General features: G+C 43.6%; 1 protein-coding gene across 1 annotated transcript; it reads right to left on the minus strand.

The window, feature by feature from the left end:
- Positions 1 to 13,121: 13,121 nt before the first annotated feature.
- Positions 13,122 to 14,096, minus strand: LOC117611166 (ATP-dependent DNA helicase Pif1-like). Its single transcript, XM_076693067.1, has one exon. It carries the CDS (start codon positions 14,094 to 14,096, stop codon positions 13,122 to 13,124), a length of 975 nt encoding a protein of 324 aa, XP_076549182.1.
- Positions 14,097 to 27,121: the final 13,025 nt, after the last annotated feature.

Below are 27,121 nucleotides of genomic sequence, written 5' to 3' on the forward strand. Positions count from 1 at the left end.
AATCCTCATCAAGGAAACCCCAGCACCAAGAATAAAAATCAAAGTTCCGGAATTAGAATTAGAAACAGCTGAATTTTTAATTGACGGTGGCGCGGCAGTTAACTTAATAGTGCGCGATGTTCTCGGAGATCAAGCCAAACGTATCACTAAAGAAGTTATTGAAATCACAGGACTTACAAAATCACCTATTTATAGCATAGGAACCACAATTCTTCACATTCACGGTAAGCCTGCATTATTTTACGTAGTAGAGAACCTTGCAATAGAAGCCGATGGAATTATAGGCAGCCCATTTTTATTACAAGAAGAAGCAGAAATTTCATATTATCATGGAACACTAGTATTGAAAGATAAACCTATTCGACCACTTCGTTTTTCAAATTACCGAGATTTAGCTCAGCAGAAAAATCCGAAATTGACTAAACACCGTATCGAAGCTCGAACAACAAAACAAATTGCAATTCACATAGCTAATCCAAATATTAAAGAGGGATACTTACCGCGACTCAAAACATCAGAAAATATATACATTGGCGAAGCAGCAGTATATAATCGTGACGGCATTTGTTACGCGTTAGCAACGAATACCGGAGAAGACGATGTAGACATCGAAATTGAACCTCAATACATTCATCCTTACGATATTTACGACTCGTCGGACGACGACCCAATTTCTTCATATATGACCGAAAACACACCAGAAAATAGAGCAACACGAATTAGAAATCTTTTAAGAACCGATCATCTCAATGCAGAAGAACGTAAACATGTATTCAACATCGTCGACGAATTTTCAGACAGATTTTACTTGCCTGGAGACAAACTAGGAGAAGTACCGAATTTTTACCATTCAATTCATACAACAGATGACGTACCGATTAATACAAGACAATACCGATATCCACCAGTACACCAAGACGAAATACAACGTCAAGTAAAGGCTCTGTTATTACAAGGAGTCATACAGCCATCTAGTTCACCATATAATTCTCCGTTATGGATTGTACCAAAGAAACCAGACGCTAAGGGCAATAAGCGTTGGCGTATGGTAATCGATTTCCGAGCCTTAAACGAAAAGACTTTGAGTGATAAATTTCCTTTGCCGAATATCACCGAAATTCTAGATAAATTGGGAGGAGCAAAATATTTCACAATTTTTGATATAGCAAATGGATTTCATCAAGTTCAAATGGATCCTAAGGATTGTCCGAAAACAGCATTCACAACACCGGATGGGCATTTTGAATTTGTACGCATGCCATTTGGTTTAAAAAATGCACCACCGACATTTCAACGCTTAATGAATCAAGTTATATCTGGTCTAGAGAACGCTCATGTATTCATAGACGATATGGTTGTTTTCTCTTCATCACTACGAGAACATGAAATAAAAGTAAAAAAATTACTCAATCGGCTCAGAGAATTTGGACTTACACTGCAGATTGATAAATGCGAATTCTTACGTAAGGAGGTTACTTATTTAGGACACATTTTAACAGAAAATGGTGTTAAGCCAGATCCTCGTAAATTACAAGCTGTAAAAGAATTTCCCATTCCTAAAACACAGAAAAATGTCCAGCAGTTCTTGGGACTGACAGGATATTATCGCCGTTTCATAAAAGATTATTCTATTAAATCAAAACCATTAGTTCAGTTATTAGGTAAAGGAATTCGTTTTAAGTGGACCGAAGACCAGCAAAAAAGTTTTGAAAATTTACGCGACGAACTCTGTACACAACCAATTTTACAATATCCGGATTTTAATCGACCGTTCATTGTTACCACTGACGCATCAGATTACGCAATTGGAGCTGTACTTAGTCAAGGAGAAATAGGAAACGATCTACCAATTGCCTACGCATCTCGTACCTTAAATAAAGCCGAAAGGAATTATTCTGCTACAGAAAAGGAATGTCTTGCAATGGTTTACGCAGTACAATATTTCAGACCGTATCTTTATGGAACAAAATTCACACTCGTCACAGATCACCGACCGTTAGTCTGGTTACACTCTGTCAAGGATCCGACATCACGACTTATGAAGTGGAGACTCAGACTCTTAGAGTACGAATATCAGGTTATCCATAAAGCAGGAAAGACGAACAAGAACGCAGACGCATTATCACGTAACCCAGTACCATCTTGCTTACCACTTATACCCCGAGATCCTCAAGACCCCGATTACAAGCACATAGGACAGAAACCAGAAATCGACACGGATTCCATAGGATTTCGTGTGCGGCAACTACGAAGGGACAGGGAAAGGAGACCGAAATATCAAGAGGAAAACACTAGCTCTGATGAAGAACCAGCCCGTGGGAAGGTTCAACATTCTCCAATAGCAGATAGACCGAGAGTCTTACCTAACTTATCGCACGAGATAAGTATGCCAGATGAACACATGGAAACAATAAACTTTCATCCGCAAGCAAATTCTACTAAAATCACATCGACAGAAGAAGACGTAAACTTGATTTCATTCGAAGAACCATCAGAAAATACCATTACGGAAAACACGATAATCACAAACCCGCAACAGGATTTACTTAACCATACACCATTATCACTTGTAACAAATGAGGGAATTTTACAACCACAACCTGTTAACGAAACAATAGGAACGGCAATCCAGCAACCACAGGAAAACTTTGACCGTACCGTTGACCCTTATCCGCTCACACTTCTTGACACAGACACTCTTTCCACGGAGGGAGATGACCTGCGAAGAAAAGTGCAACCTTCACAGACACTTGAGGTTATTATCTCTCCAAACACCCTGACCACCGAGGAAGGTCATTACGCACATTTCATACCTGCGGACTGTAAATTGGTAACCCCCATTGGAAAACTGTTACTGGACACAGAAGCAATAGATTTACAACAGCTCATGTCAAAGAAACCGCAGAAAGGAGACGTAATAGAATCAGCAAATGGCTCATACAAAGTTTACAGTATAATAATATCAGATAATTTTTACGACACCATTAAAAGTGAAGATATACTAAACGGACTACAAACACTGAAACAGCATTTAGATCAAAATCCAATTAAATCATTTAGAATATCAGCAGTCGGAGATTTTCATAAATTACCAACCAATGAATTAACTAAATTAATAAAGGACGTTTTCAACGGTACAACACAGAAAATCATCATATGCAATTGTTCAACGATTACACCATCAGAAGAAGATCGATTACAAATAATTCGCGAAGCTCACGACAGTTTGATAGGAGGACATAAAGGAGTCACAAAAACATATAAACGCATCAGAGCGAAATATCAATGGCCAGAAATGCACAACGAAATACGAAATTATATCAGGAAATGTCCAAGCTGTCAAGAAGAGAAATTAGTTAGAGCAAAAACTCATCAACCAATGTTAATTACCGATACCCCGATAGAACCATTTGATAAAGTTGCTTTAGACACCGTAGGACCTTTACCTTTAACGCCTAGCGGAAATAAATACATTCTCACAATGCAAGATTGTTTAACGAAATATTGTATAGCAGTAGCAATACCAAACATTAGAGCAGCCACAATAGCAGACGCTTTCGCGAGACATTTTATTGCCATATATGGAACACCACGAGCAATATTAACAGACAAGGGAACTAGTTTTATCGGAAGCTTAATGAAAAATCTTTCAGAAATATTCAAAATCAAACAAATCACAACTTCTGGATACAGACCACAAACTAATGGATCACTAGAACGAAGTCATATAGTACTAACAGAATATCTTAAACATTACATGGATAATTATGAAGATTGGGACCTATTAATACCATTTGCCATGTTTTCTTATAATACTTCCGTACATGAAGCAACAAATTTCTCTCCATATGAATTAATATTTGGAAAACCAGCCCGTGAACCAAGTTCGTTTCCAACTGGCGAAAGGTTAAAATCATATGGCGACTATTTAACAGAATTAATAACTCATACTATAAAAATCCGCAACATAGCAGCCGATAATTTGATTGCTTCCAAGCACCGTTCGAAGAAGTACTATGATAAACATTCCCGACCGGTAGAATTCAATGTAGGCGATTATGCTTATGTATTGCTAGAACCACGAATTAGTAAATTTGATCCACATTATGTAGGGCCATATGAGATCATTAATGTAACAGATATGAACAACATTGTATTGCGAACACCTGACAAAACGATAACAAAACACCAAGATAAATTAAAACACGCTTATTTTCCATCCACAGCGGAAAAAACGGAAATAGCGGAAAAAACGGAAATAACGGGAAATCATGATTCCGGCACAACTACTTCTGATACCTCTGGCTCTGGTTATGAGTCAGACAGCAATTAAAGGCGGTTCAAAGGTGTTACCACTGGCGCAATCAACGGGTTTGTTTTACGATAAATTGTCAGACATACGGACATAGCAATCGCAATGGCGATTGGTCACGTCATTGGATGTTGATAAATACCTTGCACATGCACCACCAGTAGAACAGATAATTCTGGCCATGAACCAACTATAGCAAACATTTACAATACTGGAATTTTCAACCTCGAACCGGGATGTAGAGCCACAGTAAATGCGATGCAATTAAAAGCAATGGACACAATAGTAACCATGGAAAATATTATACATTACCCATCCGCGTCATACAATTTATCAATAATCATTCCGAAAATAACAGAACATCACCTATCAGTTTTAGAAACCAATTACACTAATACAGATCAAGTAATCACAAATTGGAAGAACCTTCCGACAGCACCAAACCTAGAGGAATTGGAGCATCGGGCGAAAGAATTGGAACTTCAAGAAATTTCCACAAATCGTATAAAAATATCAACATTTTCCTCGTTTGGAGTAGTATCTTTGATCCTACTATTAATAATTGGGACAATAATAAAAAGTAATATACACAAAATCATTAATAAACTAAAACCTTTGGACAAACCGAACGAAATTGAATTGCAACTGGAAGAAATACCTAAAAACTCAGAAGAATCAAATTCAAATAATATAAATTTACCAAGGGAAAAATCTTCAGCACCTAGACCAAGTGCCACAATATTCTAAGGGGCCGTAGCCACTCCTACACATCCCTCCTCTAAGAGTCGAAATAAGAGTGGGGTAAGATAAGGGTTTTCAGACTATATAAGCAGTTCTCGGCACCATAGTCTCATCAGTAGACATCCTCAAGAAAATGAACACCATCAAAAATATAGTTTTGAGCAGTTCTGTTCGGATCGGAATTGTCCACGTGGACAATCCGGTAGAATTCTGGGCGCAGGTGGACGACGGTCGGGAAGAAGCTAGGCGACTGTACCGGGATCTGTATCGGTACATGAGCGACCGCGGCCACCTCCACTTTCCAAACCAGGGAAGACTGACCACTGGACGTCTGGTGGCGTACAGAAGTAAAGAAGGTACTTGGGTCCGAGGAGAAGTTCAACACCTGGTGGACGGCCAGTTCGAGGTGGCTCTTCGTGACCACGGCAAGGTGATAAGGGCACCGGTCGACCAACTTCGGACCTTGCCGCCACGCTTTCAAAATCTACCGTGGCAGGCCTTCAAGGTACGGGTACGGGGTATCCGCCCTGTATGCAGGACCTGGAAGATAGAGCAGGCCAAGAGGGTGTTGGAAGGAAGGAGGGGTCTGCTAACCAACATCAGAGGCGAGGGTGAGGTCGTGGCAGATGTAGCCCTCGATCGTCTACCAGGACAACCACCATTCAACGTGGCGGAGGCGTGGTTGGGCATGAGATACGCGGTTCCAGGCCGGGTGTAAAAGCAGACCACAACACCATTCTTCCAAAACACTTATCTGAGCGGACCGAAATGTGCTACATCAGGGAACAACCAACTGAGAGGGACACCAGTCGCATCGAGCTGCTGATGAACTTGACGGCCCGCCTGTGCATGCGCAGCACTTGCTACAGATTAGACGTTGGCATTGTCTGTATGCAGTGTGCTCTCGAAGCAGCCCTTGGAGCAGCAAGGATCTATGACATGGTGGAGGTACACTATCCACTACCAACGGCATATCCGCCTGGGGCCTGCGATATTTGCAGCGCGCCCCTGATGGAGTTGCAGGCCGCCTACCACTGCGAGGAGTGTATTGCCGCCATCATCATGGAAATGGAATACCAAAGAGCAAACCAACCCATACCACCGCCTGCAATAGTACCAACCTGGTACACCGAGAGACAAATCCGATCGAGGCAGCCTGGACCCAGACGTACGCTTCGACTTCATACCGCAGTTAGCAGCATCACCAACCATCACACGTAGCGATAAGTACACACACATCACACATAACACCCGACATATTGCATTACAACACCAAAACTTCAACACATTCTAGTGAGTGTTTTCCTTTCCAATTGAAAGCATCACGATTACCGCGATGTTTCATCTAAGGGGGGAGGTGTCACGTAGACAGACCGTTTTTATCAAACGTGTCTCCTTTCAAATAAGCTTAAACATCTGGAAAGGAAAACTCTCGGGCAAACCGACCATTTACTCTCGTAATAAACAGAAGGCCCACCGATAGCAGAACCAAACACTTGGGAAAGCAATGGGTCCGCCGTAATCAAATAGCAGATGCAACCACTCTAAACTGTCGCAGAGGCAGGTGGACCCAGCCTGATCACTCGAATAGTAACCAGACCACCCTTCTTAATTAGTATATAAACCCGTTCGTACCAACGATCGGGGGCAGTACCAGAGTTCATCTCGTGTCGAGCACGTCGTGTACGGTAGTGAGTTGGTTACTATTAGTGAGATCGGGTTGAAGTCCCCTTCGAGCAACATTCACCTTATAGAATCCGCGAGTCGTGTTTCTATTTGGCATTACAATCAACCACACACAACACCCCCGCATTGCCAGTGCGTGAACACCGAGCATAGTGGAAATAGGTAATATATCACATTATACACCTATATTCGCGACAACAACATCTGTAATAGACCAAGATTGTAGAATATATACATTGCTGTGTCAAACCCACATTAGCATTCTCCTTTAAACCCAGTGAAACCTTGTGACAGTTCCTACCACAATACAATCTTACCGCTCGGGTTGTATTGATAAAAAAATAAGTTACGCGGCCGCCAATCAGAAAGCCTCTGATAGCCACGCGCGCTGCCAAGCCGTCGGCCACGTAACAGCATTTACTAAACCTTCAATAGTTACAGGCCAGTTGATTCTAAGAGAATGCGCTATATATTTTAGTTTCTTTTCGGTTTTATCATCAAGAATACTAGACATAGCCGGGTCTAGAGAATTTTTAATTGCAAGAGCGCTTTTAAGGATACCGATTTTAATGATATGCTCAAAATGAGGTAGGCCTAAACCACCGTTATTTTTTGGAGCGTAGAAAAAACCCGTTGCTGTTGAGGGCACTAAGTGCAATATTTGCTTAACGTTTTGTCTTATTTCACTGTCGAGTAGTTTTAAAACTGAATCGCTGGGTGGGTTTACTAAAAGACAATATATAAAGCGTGGAAGGATAAAGGTAACAAGAAGATCGATTTTCTGGTGCGGTTTTAATGGTAAAGTCCTTACTCGTTTGATTAAGCTAACTATTTCAGGCACTATAATATCGCAATCCATTCCTTTCCAGGGTCCAAGTTTGGCTCCTAGATACTTAAAAATGATTTCAGGGTCCGCATAAGGAATTAGTTCAGTGTTATTAATTTTTATCTCCGGATCTTTGACATACCAGGTGTTTTTTATTTTGACAATTTGAAACGCTCTGCTTTTATCCGCCGAAATAGACATACCTAATTTTTGCAAATATCCTGTGACTATGTCTAATTGTGACTGTGCTTCTTTTTTGTTTTTTCCTAGAGTAACGAAATCATCGGCAAAAGCAAGAATAGGTAACATAATATTATCATTTAGTGCGATCCCCTCACTCATTTCTTCAATAGTTTCTAGCAGGGGTTCCATTCACAAATTGAATAGTAGAGGGGAAAGGGGGTCACCCAGTTTGACTCCCCTGCGAATATTAATTTTAATATCGTTTTTGTTTTTGTTTTTATTACTGTTCGTTTGTATTACAGTATTACATTCTGTGTAAATATTTAAAATCATGTTAATAATCGGCTCTGGAATGCCTTTTTTCAGAAGGCTGGGTTTTATTGCTGTATGTGGGAGAGAATCAAAAGCTATTGATATATCTAAAATAACAAAGCTACCTCCTGTATCTACTTTGCATTTTGTTAAGGCTGTATTCATAAGTGCTATATTATGAGCACATCCGTTTTCAGCGGTAAAACCCTTTTGTCTAAAGTTTTGCACGATCATTTTTCTTAAGCGCGTATCTATTATACAGGACAACATACGGCTCAATACGGAACTAATTGTTGTAGGTCTCCAATTACTAGCGTTGGCTAAGTCTTTGTTTTGCTTGGGAATTAGTTTAGTGCGATTCGTTTTCCAAGCTGTAGGAAAATAGGAGTTATAACATAGAATGTTAAATAATAAGGCTAAGACCTGAGGTAGTCCAGGGATCTGTAGATGTGTCTTTTGTAAACCATCTGGACCGGCTGCAGTTTTAGTTCTCATTTTTTTTAATTCTTTCAACTATTTCCATCGATGTAATAGAAGGGAAGACGGTGTCTATTTCCAAGGATGGTCTTTTAGGAAGAAAAGATAAGGCATCTGGTGGTCGAGCTTGTTCCCATAACTTACTATATAGGGACTTGATGTCTTCGTCGCTAGGTAGTTGTTCGGGCGGCTTCCATAAAGAATTATCGTTATTAACTACGGCATCAGCGAGTTTTTTTGGACACTCTTTATAAATTTCTTGACATCTAGCGTAAGAGTATCTTCTAATCCGGTTGCGTTTAGTTTTTCTTTTATTGTTACTGTTTATATATTTATTTTTGTTTCTGTTAAGTTTATTGTTAGTATTGGGTTTGGTATTATGTCTATGAGTCCTTAATTCTTCATTGTTATCAGTATTTTCTATACTAGATAGGAGCGCCTTGGTTAAAATATCTGTAATAAATTTGTCTGTTTCGTAGTTTAGTTTTGTGTTGTCCTGGTTGAAAGTTAACCAGATGTGTTTTAAGGTATTATATAAGGTCTCACAGTGTTCAGGAATTGGTAGTGGCTCTTCGATTGCTTGGCGTAAGTTTTCACGCCAAGTGTTAAAGTTCGTTTCATGGTTGGAATCTAAAAGATCATTATTAACAACTGCACCTAGAAGTTCAATATTCTCTTGGTTATTATCGGAATCTACGTTAATTTCACCCGATTCAGCTATTTTATCCGCATATTCATCGGTTTCTTTAACGCTGCTTTCGTCGTCCTAAACATTGTTTAGATTCTCCTCCTCGCTATTAGGTTTATTTCTTTTATCCGCATCAAGTTTGAATTCTTTTCGCTTATTTTACACTTACTGCGCGTTTCAGACGGTACACTAGACTCGCGGCGCGTGGCTACGACTCGACCTTGGAGATACAAACGGTTGGTGGTGGTCCTGCACAGCACACGGGTGCACTCCTGGACTTGGTCTGTTATCTCAGACCGCGGCGATACAGTCGTATTGAACCGTCGGCCGAGCACGTCGTCGATGATCTTCCTGGTGTTACGTCCGGGTTCATTTTCATAAATCCGACCTTGCGTTCCTCATTGGGTGCGCTGCACTTGGAAACTTTCCACGTGAGGGGCGCAAGGAAGGGCCTTACTAATTTATTTCTTCTCCTCGTTACCTGTTCGCGCTCCTCCGATCTTGTGCTCTTCCGTCGGGTGCGTGTACACTTGGAAGTGATTCCTCACGGAGAACACAAGAAAGGAGTTTGAGATTAAAATTATAATTCTCCTTTTTCTTTTCTCTTGTTAGTTTCAATAGTTTAACCGTCAATATACCAAGTTTGTGTACCTCGCCAGTGCGAAGCACTTGGAGATAATCCCAAAGGAGGCTATATTTAGTTCTTTAATTCTTTAGTTAGTCTATTTAGTTCTTTCAAATAATACGAGTCAACCTTTCCTTGGGATGATTGCCTAGTCGAAACTACGCAGCGACAAAAACTTTGAAAGTCGAAACCGTTTAGGGAGAGGTACCATAAACATCCTTCGCCGCGCGGTTAAGCAGTGCGACGCACTTGGAAATTTCCCAACTTAACCGCGCAACATAAAGAAGAATTTTCTTTTATTCTATTAGCGAGGTACCTCTCATACCTGCGAAGCATGCGTCAGCCGGTCCTTCCACCAAAGAATGAATGCAATTAAGAACGAAAGTGATTGGAATTGAACGAAATGAAACTGTTTGAATGATATTGGAATGCGAGGGTTTGCGTGACAACCACTGTAGTTCGAAATTGTTCACGAATGTTCGAGACAAAGGGTCGATCGAGACAATAAACATCGTCGTTAAACGTTAAACGTAGAACGTTTCGAATATACGTAAATCGTCGAAATACGAATAAGAATGTTAATAGCTAATAAGCGCGGAATGAATATTAACTAAATCCAACACGCATGTATCCGCAATTTGTCGACGATTATAAAACACTGGTTGCATCTCGCGTAAACCGCTAAAAGGAGATAGACAAAATAATTAACGAATGAATATTGATTAACTTTATTCAATTAATGGTCATTCAAGACAGTAAATCCAATATCTGTAATTAAACGAAAACCTCTTTCGATACCGGAAATGTCATTGACAAAGCCTCTTTAATTAGCAAATTCGAATAAATTAAGTCGTAATAGATTTCGAATATTCCAGAACTTTAGAATTGCGACGCATGAAATCCGCCGTAGCGTTAGAGGGGTAGAAAGAAATGGTCAACCTTAGACGAAGGTAGAAGGAAAAGTCAAGAAGGGATGAGAGAACTAGGAAGAGCGGCCAACTACCCCAATACGCGCGGGATTTCCCCTCCGTCACGTACCCTGATTTGCCAAATGATGTCCCCACTTTGGGCCCTAGATCGCGAGACGAACCCTGAGACACGATCGCTTGACTGAGGCAAATGACTCTTCGTCGAAAAATCGCAAGGTGCGTGACGGGGAGCCCGTGTTAGCGTAGAGATAGTGTTGTTAGCAAAATCGCGTAATTAGATTGCTCGGCAAGTCCTCTTCACGGCAGAGTGTCGAGAGTGTTTCGGTTCGCGGTTTTGTGACAAGGACTCAAACGGATACGTTAAATTCATTTCATACTCTTCAATTTCTATCTTTTCTCTTTCGTTTTTATATCGCTCGTATATTAATTATTTTTCTTTCTTTTTCGGCGTCGCGTCGATTTAGAAATACTTTGTGTTCGTTTTGTAATAGTTTGAATTCGTCTCGTAACACCGAAATAAAAGGCCGATCGCGAACGCGTAGTGCAAGTGGCAGTTTTCTCACCTCTTCTTTGACTTCCAGATTTCTAGACGACACCAGCGATTAACGATACAAAAATCAAATTATCTTATCGTATATTATTTTACATCGATCTTGGTAAGTTTTCCATTTCATTTTATCCAATACGACTAATCTGGACGTAGTGAGGCAAAACGGGCGATCTACGAAACCGTGTATTCTGGAAAGTTTCCCCCTAGATCGTTCCGTTCAGTATAGAGACTCAAGGTATCGAAAATTAACATTACTAAATAAAATTCCGATTCACGCACAAAGAAGACGGGCCCACGAAACCGTGGCTCTGGTAATTTATCCTCTGGGACCGTTCTTTCTTTCTATTTGCGCTTAATTCTTCACAGAACATCGTCGCTCGAATCATCAAATCAATTAATCAAACTTTAATTAACCAGTAATCAATAGCTTCATTTTCATATAATTTAAACTTTTTCTTTATAATACATTTATTTTCTCTTATATTTCAAACAGCTCGTACTTTCTGTTAACCAATCACTTTTATTGTCACGATTATTTTTCCGAAATTATATTCTTGTTACACCTAACCAGTTTTAATTCATTTACGTTTCAAAACACTTCCTTTTCCTTCATTTTCACGCCTACCATCTTCGTACAAATTCACACGTGGGGCCCGTATGGGACTAGAGCATTGACGAACCCGATTAATCTTTCAATTAATCTATTAACTTATTTAACAACTCTTTTATTGTTCTAATCGTGAGTGATCCAACATCGAACAACCGATTAGGACTGGTGGCAGCGCTAATACCGTCCTCAACCGCGTATTGTAAACCATCAAATCACAATCTTATTAATCATTAATTTTCTTTTTTTATTTTGTACGTCGCGCGCCGTATCTCGCTCGCGACGTAACACTGGTTTCGAGTAGCCTTACACGCGGGTCTACTGCGGGTCACGAACAGACAAAACTTCGGTCTCTGCTATACGCTATCACGGAACTGGCGTACTTGCGTTGCGCCGATAACTTATACTCCCAAAAGGGGAGTAGGTCACGCTCCTTGCTTGCGAAAACCTGCAAGCAAAGGGTTTTCGCAATCGCATTCCGCGAGTTCCCCGATTTCGTATCGCGGGCGTCGCTAAGCGAGAAAACGCTGATAGTTCGCGGATTCCAGAGCAAAACCTCCTTGGAATGGCGAAAGACGAAAATGGGTTATAACTAGGGACGTAACAGAAGTACGGTCATGTCCGGTTTGTTATGTGCAAGTTAAACGAGCAGCATTGGTAAAAAGAAGTGCACGCAATTATATAAAAAAGAAAAACGGCTAAGTCAGAAAAAGTAAATTATTCATTACTAAGTAATTAGTTGCAGACAATATTTTTGGTATGCGATTAGTCAGGATGAGTTGGATAAACTAGGTGGCCGATAAGGATACGAAGCTGTGCGCGTAAAGTTACACGGCTCGTGGCAACGTATAACTGACCGTGATCGAAGACAGAGTCCTTGAGGTAGATGCCGACGCGGTGAAGTGTCTGGCCTTGGTACTTATTTATTGTCATCGCAAAGGCTACTTTAACCGGGAACTGGTCACGGCTGAAGGTGACGCCCAAGGTGCTGTCGCTTGGAATTAGTTTTACACGGGGAATTATTATATCTTGACCATTATGAGTACCGGTGATTAAGAGAGGTTATGCGTAGGCGGGTCCTGTTTACCAATCCATCTACTGGCGACATATTACGTATAAGTATGACGATGGCACCGACACGGAGGCGAAGTTGATGCGGAGGCAGGCCAGCCACTTCGACGTGGTTCAGGAGATGGGCGGATAGTCTGCAATTGCTTCGGCCGGTGGGTCTATTAATTTATCCTCGGAGAAGTAAACACGTTGATCTCCTTCAAGTAAATCTAGTATTAGATTGTAGATGTAGTCGCAGTGATCGTTGCGAGGGCAGAGTAAGGCGCGATTGGGGTTCGGCTGAGCAAGGTTATTTTCATACACCCAGTGAATGAGGTCCTGAGGCGATCCGTGAAACAGTATGTCGTCAGGAACGTTAACGGAACCATTGCCGATAGTGAGCAGATACCCGGCAAAATATTGTTCTCCGGGTCCGACACGCATGTTCTGCGTCAGGTGAAGAAGTTTGAACTCCGACCAAAGATTGCTACTGCGAATGGACTCGGCGATGTTTGAGCCAGCAGGAGCGTTAGGAATTACAGGTGCGCATTGTCGGAAGTCACCGCCGAGCAAAAGTATATTACCACCGAATGGCCGGTGACGGACTTCAGTTAAGTCCCTAAGAATACGGTCCATAGCCATAAGCGCTTGCCGTTCACATATGTACGCTTCATCCATGATAATTAACTTAGCGTCGATCAAACGTCGGTCTCCGACGCTGGCACGGCAAAGACCGCAGATGCTGTCTTCCATGAGGGGAACGGGGAATTTAAAAAAGAAGTGTGAGGTATGGCCTCCAGGCAAGAAAAGGGCCGCGATTCCGGTCCATGCAGAAGGGACGACGACGTGCCCGTTATTTCGAAAATACTGTATGAGGGCCTTGTACAGAAATGTTTTACCCGTACCACCCGGGCCATCAAGGAAGAAGTAGGTAGGGCCTGCGTACGACGGACTGAGTGTGGCGATGATGGCATTGTACGCACTGAGTTGTCCTGCATTCAGACGACCAACGTTTTCTCCTTTCGGTATAACGTACTTGTCGAAGGGACGCAATTGACCGAATGCGGAGACCGGTGGTTCAGGAAAGTTTAAGTTGGTCCAATCTACCATATTGGCCTCGACAATCAACCGTATGTCACGTAGACCATGTGCGGAACGGAGTTTGTCGTCGGTACCGTAGACACGGATGAGGTCATGTGTGAGTTCTTCCTTGTGACATTCCCACATTAGGCCGCGGTTGGGTGGACGGGTCAGGGCAAGTAGTTGGCGGAACAGAATACGAAAAGCCCGTGGATGTTGACATTGCACGACTTCGTCTAACGTTTCTTCGAAGGCAGTACCACTATTGATCAATCCGCGGGCGTGACAAGCTTTTTGAGCGGGGGCGTACACTCTGCCTTCGTAAGTGAAGAGCTCCTCCCAGATGCGAGGGCCCTTGACGTGGTGAAGCAAGAGGCGAGTGGCAACCAATTCTGGGTTTGTCGGTGGCACTTGGAAGATGCGGCCAATTCGACGCGTTTGACGGACACCAGCGGTCCAGGTTTTTGTCTGTTTATTCCGAACAAAGCCTTGGGGGATGTCACGGTATAGATAGTTGCGAGCGACCGGATTAATTGCGTTGAGCTTAAAGAATGCCGTAAGCTGAGTGTCACGGTTGGCTGCCGTCTGGGCCGCGGGACCTGCTTGACCATCAGCAAAGTACACCATAAGGTCGTTCTTTGTGTGCACTGTAAGACGCTCTACGGCGTGTGAAAGACTGTACATGCTCTACTTCATAAGATGCCAGTGGGCCTCGGATGAACCAACATACCGTAACGTACGGAACCTCCTAATCTCATTGGCGGCCTTGGAGCGGAAAGGTACTCTACATTAATGTGGCAACCGAACATCTTGGCCAAGTAAGGATTGTACGGCACGACATGACGGTTGTCCAAGCGAACTGGTATCTGACCACGCCTCTTCATAATGTGTCGGCCGTTGTCTCGCCGGCGGTAGAGAGGATAGACGTTTAATTGCACCTAAGTATGATTTTGGAAGGCCTTCGGAAAATTCTTTTTACATGTAAAACCGCCGCCAGGCGAACAGATTTCGGTGCAAAAATGAAGGTAATTATTACAGACGATTTCATATTAGGCCATCCCATAAGTTCGTGCCGACTTTTGTATGTATACATTTCACGCCTCGATTTATAAACACAAGGCGATAAGAAACCAATGCACTTCAGTTTATTTGTTTGAGGGCAGTATAAAAAAGATTTTCGTGGGTATGGGAACGTGAAATAGTGAACGCATTGATTTTTAACAGTTAAAAATGATGAGTGAAATTCGTATTCATTTCCGACATCTAATGTTATATGAATTAGGAAAAGGAAGTTCGGTAACAATTGCGACAAACAATATATGTGCTGTTTGCGGAGAAACTGCTCTTTCATCTCGCAACTGTAGAAAATGGTTTACACGTTTTAAAGATGAGAATTTTTGTATAGAAGATGAGGAACGTTCTGGGCGTCTTTCTCAGACACAGGAAGACAAAATTCAAGATCTTGTAGAGAAATCACTTAATTTATCAGTTCATGAGATGTCAAATATTCTAGAAATACCAAAAACAACAATTCATACACATTTAAAGACATTAACATATGGAACCGTTCAAAAAACGGCACGAACTTATGGGATGACCTAATACAACTCAGGTTCCACCTCTGGGAAAAATCCAATGAGAATGAGGGATCTGCCGCTTTTGCATTTCGACAGAGTAGCCAGAGTAGCGGATATTGCCGAAGCAAGCCTCTTTGGTTACGAAATCCTTGAAGCGGTTTTGTTTAGAGTGGAAAACACAGTTGCCGATATCAGGCCTTAAATCGCGTTTGTTTCCTGGATTGAGACTGACTTCGATCTCGGGCCAAGCAGGGTTGGCCGTAACTGTTACAAAGAATGTCGCGGCACCAAGTTGCATGGACATGGCCAACATATCGTGCATAGTATTCATTGCATGACGGGGTCCGCCGATGAAGGTGGATGGCAGCAAGACTGGTACACTGGTCTCAGGATTGGTGGCGACAGGTTGGTCGCCCGACAGAACATTTCTGCCGGCGGGGTTGTTGAAGTCGCCGATGTTCTGCAAGGTATATCGACGCAGGGCACTTTGATTGTCCTGTAACCAGCGTTAGGACTGGCACGGTTTTGAATTATAAGTCGATACTGCTGGAGAGGAAGACCATCATGGTCACCGTATAAGACCGCAACATCGTCGCGTATAGTCGGAAGGTTGGTACGTCCAGCGTGGATACCGGCACCAGCAGGGCCAGGCAACAATTGTATGTGCACTGTAGGTCGTGGGTGTCTGCAACGAATCAACTCCTGTTCTTTCTCGTACGCGTGAAGGTACTGTTGAGCGAGGGCCGAATTCTCTTGCATGATAACACGAATGTTATTTAATATGCGAGGGTCCAATTTAGTGGCCTCATAGCGGAGTTTTGTGGCTGTTTCAATGTCGCAAAAGGCCGAGGCATACGGCATCGTTGCAGTCGTACGTGGAATGTCTTCTTGGTGCAACAGGCCAATGCGATGAAAGATTTCTCCTCTGCCAATGAGATAGTAAGCGCCAGACAGAGGGTGATCAATTTTAAAGTCAAGAGAGCAGAAGCCAAAGGCAGAGTTGAGGTAGCGACTATTACCCTGAAAATATTTGAAATCACAGTGAGCTGCATTAGTGAAGACCTCACGGAGGTACGGGTGGATCAGCCGAAGGGTAAATGCGACCTTTCCATTAGAGCAGCAAGAAGAGAAGTACCCGGCCTCGGTACGCTCGGATTCAAAGTGTTTCGCCATGCAGTGGAAACAAATGGCATCCATCGCCCCAATGTTGTAATAGTAGGCTTCAGTAAATGGTTTCGTGGCCATAGCTGCCCCGGTACGGCGTGCGATTTCTTGGCATTCTTTCAAACGATACTATTTCTCGCGTTGTAATCGACGCCGGCGTTCGTCGATACCGGCGGGCGTGCGTCTGCCTTGTGCGTCTTCTTCTGTGTGGCGTAACCACTGTGGACCAAAACATCGCCTTCCAGTGTATGGTAAAATCTCGCTCGCTGGATCTATATCGGCCGGCACTGCTGTGTTACGTAAATTTCGTCGACGGATGGGCGATGGAGCGCGAGAAGAGCGAGAGGTTGGTGGCTGCGGAGCAGGAGAAGCGGGAGCACGCATCAAGGCGGAGCTCGTTGATTGATTAGGAGGTGGAGAAGGTGTTTCAGAGCGACTCTGAGATTGTATTTGCGAGTTATGCTGGCGTTCCTTTCGGCCAGTAACGGTACCCCGGCGACGCGTTCTAATCGGACGGCCTCGGGGAGCGGTACTTCGAAGAGGATCGTCCATGATTTATATTGGATGCAGTGAAAGGAATAGAATTAATATAAAATTTATTTAGTTTTACGAGATACGTTTTACTTACGTCGGAAATAGAACAGAAAAATCGAAAAACGACTGCAAGAACGTAAAGAACAGAATGAGCTATCCTCAGAAGGACGGTCGCTGACGTATGTAAATGGGCGCTTATGCACAATAATAGAAGGAGCAGGAGAGCGAGCTGCTTTAAGCCTAAGCCAGAACTGTAAAAAGTATCAATACCGCCGTCAGTATCCCCGTACATTATGGGGTCTGTTCTGCATTTTTATGCCGCAAGAATATTTGTTTTTCGTTGCAAATTTATTTGGAATATTTGAAAAACAATTTTTTGCATTGACAGATTTTCGAAATTTTTTATTTATATACTTGTTTATTTATATACTGCCCGTTACTTGGGAATAATCCGGACAAATAATAAGCTAACTGCAGCGGGGGTGTCCCGCTTGGACGTCGACTGATTGGACGCGTGCCGATTAGGCGCGTGTCTTTTGGACGCCGTGCCGATTGGACGCGTTTCTTTTGGACGCTGTGCCGTTTGGCCGCCGGATGTTTTAAAATCGTTGCTTTGGAGAGTCGGCAGATGGTGGTATTGTTCGTCGATTCAAATTCCTATGCTGAGTAAACTTTACTTTACCGGACCCAAAATTTTGGACCATTTTTATTTTAATGTATAGATTTTGATGTGTAGAATCCGAAAATGCGAGTCTTAACTTTAGGAATCCAATGGTTAAAAAGTTGTGAGTGTGTAAAGTTTGACACTTTTAGTGCATTTGCTACGTTACTGTGACGCTATATTAGCTTTTTGTCCAATGAACGGTGTCGCTAGCTGCAGGCAGACGCATGTGGGTGCCGACCACTTTAGCGGGTTTAGTCAAACTGTAAAGATACTATCTGAGTTAGTTAGATTTATATTTAGGTTAAACATTACTTTAGAGGACACGAAATTTTTTGGGATATGGGTTCCATCACTAGCTGTATTTCAATTACTCATAAAATTGATACAGTAAAAGCAATAAGCAAATGCATGGGTTGTACCCTCTCTCTTTAAGATAAATATAAACCTAACTAACTGAGACAGTATCAAATTTACAATTTGACTAACCCCGCTAAAGTGGTCGGCACCTGCTGCCTTTTCTTCTTTTTTTTTTTCGATTTGATAGGAGAGGAAAATGCGTTTATGCACGCGCGGGTTATTCCCTGTTCGTCTATTCGGCTAGAGGGGGCCCGGGCAGTGTGGGACTCATAACCCCTGAAGGTGGCCCTTTTTTCTTTTTTTTTTTTTACGTGGAGGAAATCTTCCTGAGACACCTCCCGCCCCCCTGGGGAGCCACGCCCGATGCCGGCATCTCCTCGGGCCGCGTGCAATGCGGCCCCGCGGCCCCGCTTCAGACTTGCGGGGCGGCACGATCTGTGTTGGGGGAGGGGCGGACGCCCCTCCCCGGTCCTCCTCTTCAGGAGGAGGCGTGTGCCCCCCCCTGCTGCTCTTCTTCGGGGGAGAGCGGGTGCTCCACCCATCCTCATCCCGCGTTGGGGGCGGTGGGCCTGGTATGTAATATCTTCACGGCCCACCGCCCCACCTCCCGGGGGGCCTCCCCCGACGACGCCCCCTCCTTCTTTAGGACGATGACGAACTCGCAGTAGTCCGCCACCGCCCTCCACTGACTCTCGCCGGCGAGCATAGCTTTAACAACTGCCGCCGGCGAGAGGTCCACACCTATCTCACACCGCAGGGCGTGGCGGGCCCGCGCAAACGCTGGACAGTGCTCCAGGGTATGTTGCGCGGTGTCCCGTCCCGCCCCGCAGTGATGGCACGCTGCCGTTTCCTCCGCCCCGATTTGGTGCAGGTGAGTACCGAAACAACCATGTCCGGTGAGTACCTGGGTGATCCGGAATGTCATCATCCCGTAGCCGCGGTCCCGCCATTTCTTTAGGACTGGCAGGACCGCCCCGACTGCTCGCTGGGCAGTGGCGCCGCTCTCCACTAACTCGCGACGCCACCGACCCAGGGCTATTTGCCAGGACCGGCGCTTCACTCTAGCGATTATTTCGGCCGTCTCTTCTGGCGGGGTCCCGTCCAGACGAAGGGCACGCAGACGCCAGAAGACTTTGGCGTCACCCTCCCCCTGGAACTTGAAAGGGACTACCCCCGCCAGCGTCATCGCCGCCTCATAGGAGACCGTGCGGTACCCCCTTATTGCCTTGATGGCTATTCGCCTCTCTACCCGGCGCAGGGTTTGCTGGCTGCGCCAGGATGCCATCAGGGCGTCGGCCCAGATGGGCGAGCCGTATAAGGCCATACTCCGCACGATCCCTGCGTATAGGCGGCGAACCTTCTCGTTGGGCCTCCCGATGTTGGGCAGTAAACGGCACAGGGCATTACTTGCCCTGTCCAACCGGGGGGCCAGACGGCTGAAGTGCTCCTTGAAGCGCCAGTGGCTGTCAAGGTGGAGACCCAAATATTTGTGGCCTTTGCCCACCTGGGCGTCGACATCTCCTACCCGGATCACCGACTGGGGCGGTGGCGCAACCCCACGCCGAGGCGAGTAAAACCACATCGCCTCGGTTTTGTGGGGTGCTATCTGAAGCCCCAGTCGCCGGATGGCTGCGGCGACGGCAGCTACTCCAATCTCAGCTATGCGGCTGGTCCTATCCCACTTCCGACCGATGGCGAGCAGGTACGTATCGTCAGCAAAGCACCTGACGCTCACCCCGGTCGGGAGTGTAACCCGCAGAGCCGGATCGTACCCCAAGATCCAAAGGTAAAGACCCGAAGCCGAACCCTGGGGTACGCCGCGGTCAACGTCCCTATCATACTCTGTGCCATCCCGACCCGTGTATACTATTTTTCTGTCCCGGAGGAAATCCCCGAATATCCGTCTCAAGTAGGGGGGCACGTTGTGTCCTATCAGTGTGTAAGGTATGCGAGGCCGCGAAACCGCGGGCCCCCATCAGCGCGCGTTAGTACCGGCGCCGCCGACGGGCGGCGACCGCATGCACCGCGAGCTCGCGAGGCAGCCGGCCTCGCGAGAATTGATATAACGGGCCGCGAGGCGATAGAAGCCAGATCGATCCGCCGAAGCGAGTCTCACGACAAGCCACGATACGATACGATCAACGTCATTTTTGATAACGAAACCCATACTCTCCTCCAGCAGCGTTCGGTAGGACGGGTTGTGTCTACGGCCGTCCTCCGATACAGTCCGCTGTCCCCTTGGCCACAGCCGAGAGAGTTCCCTCTCTCGGCGGCTTCCCGACCGCCGGACCGGGCGTTACGTCTCTACGGCGTCCACCGGAGCACGGTCTTCTTACTGCCTGGGTGCAGGACGGGTTGTGTCTACGGCCGTCTACCCGTGAAGGCATCAACCGACCGATCCCATACATCCCGCTACCTCCGCTACCGAATATAAACGAGCCGCTCGACACCGCGACCGGACCGCGCCGTACCCGAACCGCGCCGCGCCCGACCGGCACCGCGACCGGGCTATCTCGCAACCGTTAGGAGTAAGCCGTTAGTATTAAGCCGTAACCGTAAGACCGTTAGCCGTAAGACCGTTAGTCGTAAGACCCGCTAAGACCATTAGACTGAGTGGACACCCAGGGCCGTAGTTTTAAGTTAGATTGTAATCTTAGAAGTAAATAAATCTATTATTTCCACCGATATACAGCGGACTTATTCATTCGTTCGCCTGAACCCCGGACTTACCGGCTGAGCCGGCAAACCCCCGGCGGTAACCCGTTACAAGTGCCCCCCTTATCGTCCCGTGGGGCAGGGTGTTGAAAGCGTTGACGATGTCAATTGACACGCCCAACGCCACCCTGCCCCGGGACGTGGCCCAGTCGCAGCGGGAGCGCATCGACTGTATCGCGTCGATAGTGCTGCGCCCCCGCCTAAAGCCGTATTGTGACTCGGCCAAATCGGGACCCTTCCGGGACAGATGCTGAACGAGGCGGGAAGACACAATCCTCTCAAACAGCTTCCCCACCTCGTCCAGCAGCACGATAGGCCGGTAGGCAGAGGGACTCTCTGCGGGCCGTCCGTCTTTCTTTATAAGGACCAGCCGCACCGTCTTCCACTGCGTTGGGAAGACTCCTTCCCTTAGACAGGTGCTGAAGATGCGTCTCAGTCTCGGACCGAGGACGCGCAAGGCCTTTACCTAGACACAGCCGGGTAAAGGGGGGCCTGGCGCCCGTTTGGTGGGGGCAAACCCAAAGAGGCAACCCAAAAGGGGCAACCTGACAGCCCAACCCTGAAGGGCGGGCACGAAAGATAGGGGTCACAGCCCAGAAGGGGCGACCCAGCGGCGTCCAGAAGAGGCATCCGCGGCCTGATATAATACCCGCTAGAAACCTATCCCCGATTTGAGGATATCCCAGTTGTACCGGCGATAGCCGCAACGGCGCTTTAGCTCCCAAGCTTTCATATGCGCTTTCGTCTACCCTCAATCCTCCATGCGCTAGGCAACCATAGGGAATTGAGGGTCCACGCCGTTACACCTCCGATCAAGCGGTAGGATATTTCAACCTGCACGACATATGCACAGGATTGTTCTTCGGCCACCATCGGGGCCCGGAGGACTTACCCACTCAGCGGGTGATCGCGCCATATTTCACCTGCCTGTCATGCGAGGACGGGTCTTATCTTCAACACGGCCAGGTCCCGGGGCGAGTTCTTCCCCCGGTCAGCCGTGCCACGTCTTTTAGGCTGCAACCCTCGGTGTCCTGCTCCATACATACTCCCCACACGCACACACACCGCCCCTAACAAGCATAGCGCATCAAGTGACCAAACAAGCCAAGCAAGTAAGAGGAGGCGTGCAGATTACCCATAAAGAAAGTAGACACATGTGAACCCGGCATAATATGAGTAACTTGTTCAAAAGAAGCGTAAGCAGTAATACCAACCACCAACACCAAGCACGTGGCGCCATCGCGCCGCCAAATCGACCGTCAGAATAAATAAGAGAATAAGAGAGGAGAAGAGAAATATAGATCAAGCAAACCGCAAAATAATCAATAAATAACACGAACACGAGATAAATGTGCCCTCAGTATGTTAAATATCTCAAATATATAATAAAAGCAGACAGGAATAACAGTTCTAAACATGTTTACAGGAAATTCCCTGAAAGGAGAAAGGAAAGGAAAAGAAAAGGAAGAAAAGAAAAAGAAAAATTCTCAGTCCGCACGGCGCCCAACAGGGAAACGCCTAATGATCAGTGATCCGTTGATAATTGTCAAGAAAGCAGTCAAAATCAAATTCAAAACTCAAAAAACAAACGTTATCCTATTGTTGGAAAATGATGTTAACAATCTACAATTTGTAACGCATTTATTTCCTAAGATACACCAATAAACGAATTCAAGTAATTACAATTACATGCGACAAAACCACCGACGCAAGGAGGAGGGACGTACCCGGGTCCCTCCATCCTCCGGCCCTTCGTGGGTCTTTCGTGACGTACTATACATACACAAGTACGCGGCTCTCCGAAAATGACCATAAAAGGTAACAAATAGCGATGTACAAAATTTGATTGGAGGTCGCAGAGCCGCTGAAACAAATACGTGTAACCCGCGATGAGTCACCGCGCACGGAGGCTATATAGGTTGCGCGACAAAGCGGCACGGGCAGATACAAGCTGTAAAACCTCTGTAACGTTCGCGGCAGTCAATAAACAATTTTTACTTTTCGACTAAAAAGTTCATAGTCTCTCCACCCGATTATTCCCGCATGATATTGTGGCTGAATCAGCATTCGTCTTGTGTTAGTTCGATATTAAACACCTATGTAGATATAGACGGCCACGCATCGTCGCGAGACATTACCATTGTAAGTACTTATAATGGAGCAACAGCTGTATACCCAAAAATTAAAGATTAGAGCGATAACAAAATATAATCTACAATAAGAAAAGAGTGTAAATTGTATAAATTCGACAGAATACAAGGAGTAGCATGTACAACAGAAATCAAACAAAATATAGCTTACATAAACTATCATAACGCCCAAGATTATGATTCCGCCAATCCAGTATTAATATATTAAATATTAGAATAAGGAATTTAATCTTAATTTCCAAACAAGTGACAGCACAATGCATAATGTAAATGCTACCAGATCATACAAATTACAGCATTATCGTGACCCCATTTGCATATCCATGAAGGAACTTAATACTGAAATCACAGAAATAAAATAAAAGATAGAAGATTACCAGCGACAATAGCCAAAACAGAGAAATGACTGGCCATACTGTATTAATATAATAATAAGAAATAATTATATCCAAACAATCAAAATAAATTGAAATTATGGAACTTAAAATTAGAACTGCAAAAAGTTAAATCAACTCCTTGCATTCCAGTCAAAGTAAACCGCTCCCAGGTCCCGTCAAGACTAATTCAAATCCAAACACGCCCTGTAGGTAGTAGTTAATAAAATAATAATAGTTAAAGTTAAATTGTCACTGATAAAAGAGTGGTAACAAGCAACTGTAGCAGCGAGAGTAGAAAGTTAATTAGGGGAGTATAATAGTAAATACTAGACACACACGATCAACATCCAAATTAAATCAGCCAGACAAGACTGCGTTGAGCTCTGCTGCATTGAGTAATAACTAAAATAAGCAATAAAGTAACCGATAATCGAGCAAGAGTGCCAAAAAGAAAACAAATAATCCTTTAGAGTGTAAACATCAATTTCTACCAACATTATTGCGCTTGCTTACTTTTAATCTACTAAACTATGTACATACAATATTTTGCAAAAATGAATTAAGTAAATGTAAATTTATAATATATAATATGTATATGGATTAATATAATCAAGTCACAGCATAATAGCGACACCTAAGTCATCTCATCACACAATGCAACAGAAAACGCAGGATCAAACTGTCCTTAAAACATATATGAAAGTAATGTAACACAATATAAACGTACAACATAAACGCATTCAAACAACCAATCCATATAAACCAAACTCTACCAAATTCTACTAAATTCAGCATGTAATAAGGCCAATTAAACTATACTAAGACAGATAGACACACGTCATCATATAATCATGTAATCACAGCAGGTACGGTGAAATAAAACAAGCACTTATCAAGTCATTTAATTTAATTTAATTTAATTCAATATGCCATATGCCACCGCTAATCACCCCATTCATTTATTCACTCAATTATAATGATATAATAGGAGATAGGGAGTTATATAACACAATACAATTTAGCACAGAATACTGACTAACAAGGAGAAGGCAAGCACTTCGGGTCTCAGATTTTGTTGAAACTTCGTACACTTATAGATCTTGTCCTCCTGTTTACGAATATATACCATTATAGGCGTAGATACTCAATAGTTTTTTAGATATTTCTATTTGAAGTTTCATTATACTAAGAAATATAGATTTAGTGAAATGTTTCAAGAAGAAGTGAACTGGCGAAGTGGCAATGTACCTGATACATACTCGGAAGGCTCGGGTTCGAATCCGCTCGTGATATGTAATTTTTTTTCGATTTATTTACTGCAGTTAATTGGATTTCAAATATATATGCAATAATACTATTCATGACAAACAAAAAATAATAATTGTGTGCTAAGGTATTATAATAAATAATTAAATCAAAGCATATCTCGTTGACTGCGCCTGAAAACAAAAAAAGCATAAAATAAAAAAGCCATGCGATACATACGAAATAGAATAGGTTAAGAATAACGATAAGATGTAGTACTCACAATTATTATTAATTACAACAGTGATACTTATCGTAAAAGCAAACAAAGCATAAATGAGAAAAACATCTTGCACATCTCATAAGTGTAGTTTCATTGCATGCACATTTGCTTTTCTGTATTTCTATTGGAAATTAAATTTTATTGTATTTCTATTGGAAATTAATTAAATTTAATTATTTATTATATTACTTTAGCACACAATTATTATTTTTTGTTTGTCATAAATAGTATCATTGCATATATATTTGAAATCCAATTAATTGCAGTAAATAAATCGAAAAAAAATTACATACCACGAGCAGATTCGAACCCGAGCCTTCCGAGTATGTATCAGGTACGTTGCCACTTCGCCAGTTCGCTTCTTCTTGAAACCTTTCACTAAATCTATATTTCTTACTTAGTATAATGAAACTCCAAATACAAATATCTAAAAAACTATTGAGTATCTACGCCTATAATGGTATATATTCGTAAACAGGAGAACAAGATCTATAAGTGTACGAAGTTTCAACAAAATCTGAGACCCGAAGTGCTTGCCTTCTCCTTGTAAGTATAACCTAATATAACTGAAATAACTGAATATAATCCAAAATCTGAAATAACAATATAGTAATATAATGTATAATATATTCAATACTTTATTCAATACATGAATTGAATTGAACGTAAATAGAACGTAAATTGAATGTAATAAACATGAATATAAATATGATCATGATATAAAATAAATAATATAATATAATATATTATAATATACACAAAACGAAGCAAATAGCACCACTTTGAAACACATACACTGCAATAGAACACAATGCATCACGGTAGAGCGCGCATTTTCACCACAATCACCTTCGCACCAATTAAATTTTAAATTTAAACTTAAATAGCAGAATTCAATAATTAATTTAGTTAACATTTCACATCACAGATCACAGATGAGTACATGATGCACAAATTTGCACAATGCCCGGAAGGAAAAGGAAGGAGTGAGTGAGTAAACACGCGTCACCGATGACTATGTCAGCTAAGACAGAAAACCAGGCCAAGTAAAAGAGCGAGAGCGAGACCATAAATCAGAAAGTATATAGAGATAGAACCTAGTGTTCATAAAATTCCCTAGTTCACTCCATTGTAACGTGAAACGTTATCACGTGAATATGTTTAGAGTGTTATGGCAACACTGCCATGGGAACATTTATCGATAGTCTGTAGTATCGATATGTCTCGAATATCAGACGCGGACCTTTTGTATCGATGGTCATAAATTAAGAGCGAAATTCGAACATCGTCTATGCGTACCCTTATATAAGTAGACAAAGATTAAATTGTAACCCCCTCGACGTGGGAGATCGAGCTGAGAGAAGGCCGGAAGTCCAGAGAATGGAATAGTTTCACTTTGAAAATTCCTAAAAGACTAATTTATGATAGACCATAGCCAATTCATTGTTTTCGACCAAATCACAAACGGTCCTTAAAAGCTACGAAGTCTTTTCCGATATCCTGTCTTTTCATACACTCTAAGAGGGTCGTAAATTTTCCTCAAGAGTTGCTTTGGCAAGTACAAGGTCTTGTCGTTTCCTAATTTCTCTGGGTCCCACGCTTTCTCGTAGCACATGTGCGCTGCAACGTTCTAGCGTCTTGGCGGAGCGCCTCCACTTCCACTCGCCTGAGGGTGGACCACAGCCAGGAGAAGGGGCCTACGTAGGACGGAGTTGACCCCTCCACCATTGGACGAGGGATGATCCTGAGGGAGGATCCAGGATCCACCAAGGAAGGGGCATCGACCGACAACGCGCGAAGATCTCCTCCGTCAAGCGTAGAACGTTCAGAATGATTTTGTCGCTTGAATCAGACAAGTTGTTCTCGAGTCGAAATTTGATATAATAGTAATCAAGACATTTTAATAAAGAGTCGAACTTCAAACCATAACCAACAGTAAATAACAGTTTATTATTTTCATTTCCGCGCCTCGCGAGCGGAGCGCCTCCG

This window comes from Osmia lignaria, unplaced genomic scaffold (genome assembly GCF_051020975.1).
Source record: "Osmia lignaria lignaria isolate PbOS001 unplaced genomic scaffold, iyOsmLign1 scaffold0013, whole genome shotgun sequence".
Lineage (NCBI taxonomy): Eukaryota > Metazoa > Arthropoda > Insecta > Hymenoptera > Megachilidae > Osmia > Osmia lignaria.

Bases quoted from the DNA above. Each gene is read 5' to 3' on its own strand.
- LOC117611166 (XM_076693067.1), bottom strand. From the start codon at position 14,096: ATGGTAGATTGGACCAACTTAAACTTTCCTGAACCACCGGTCTCCGCA.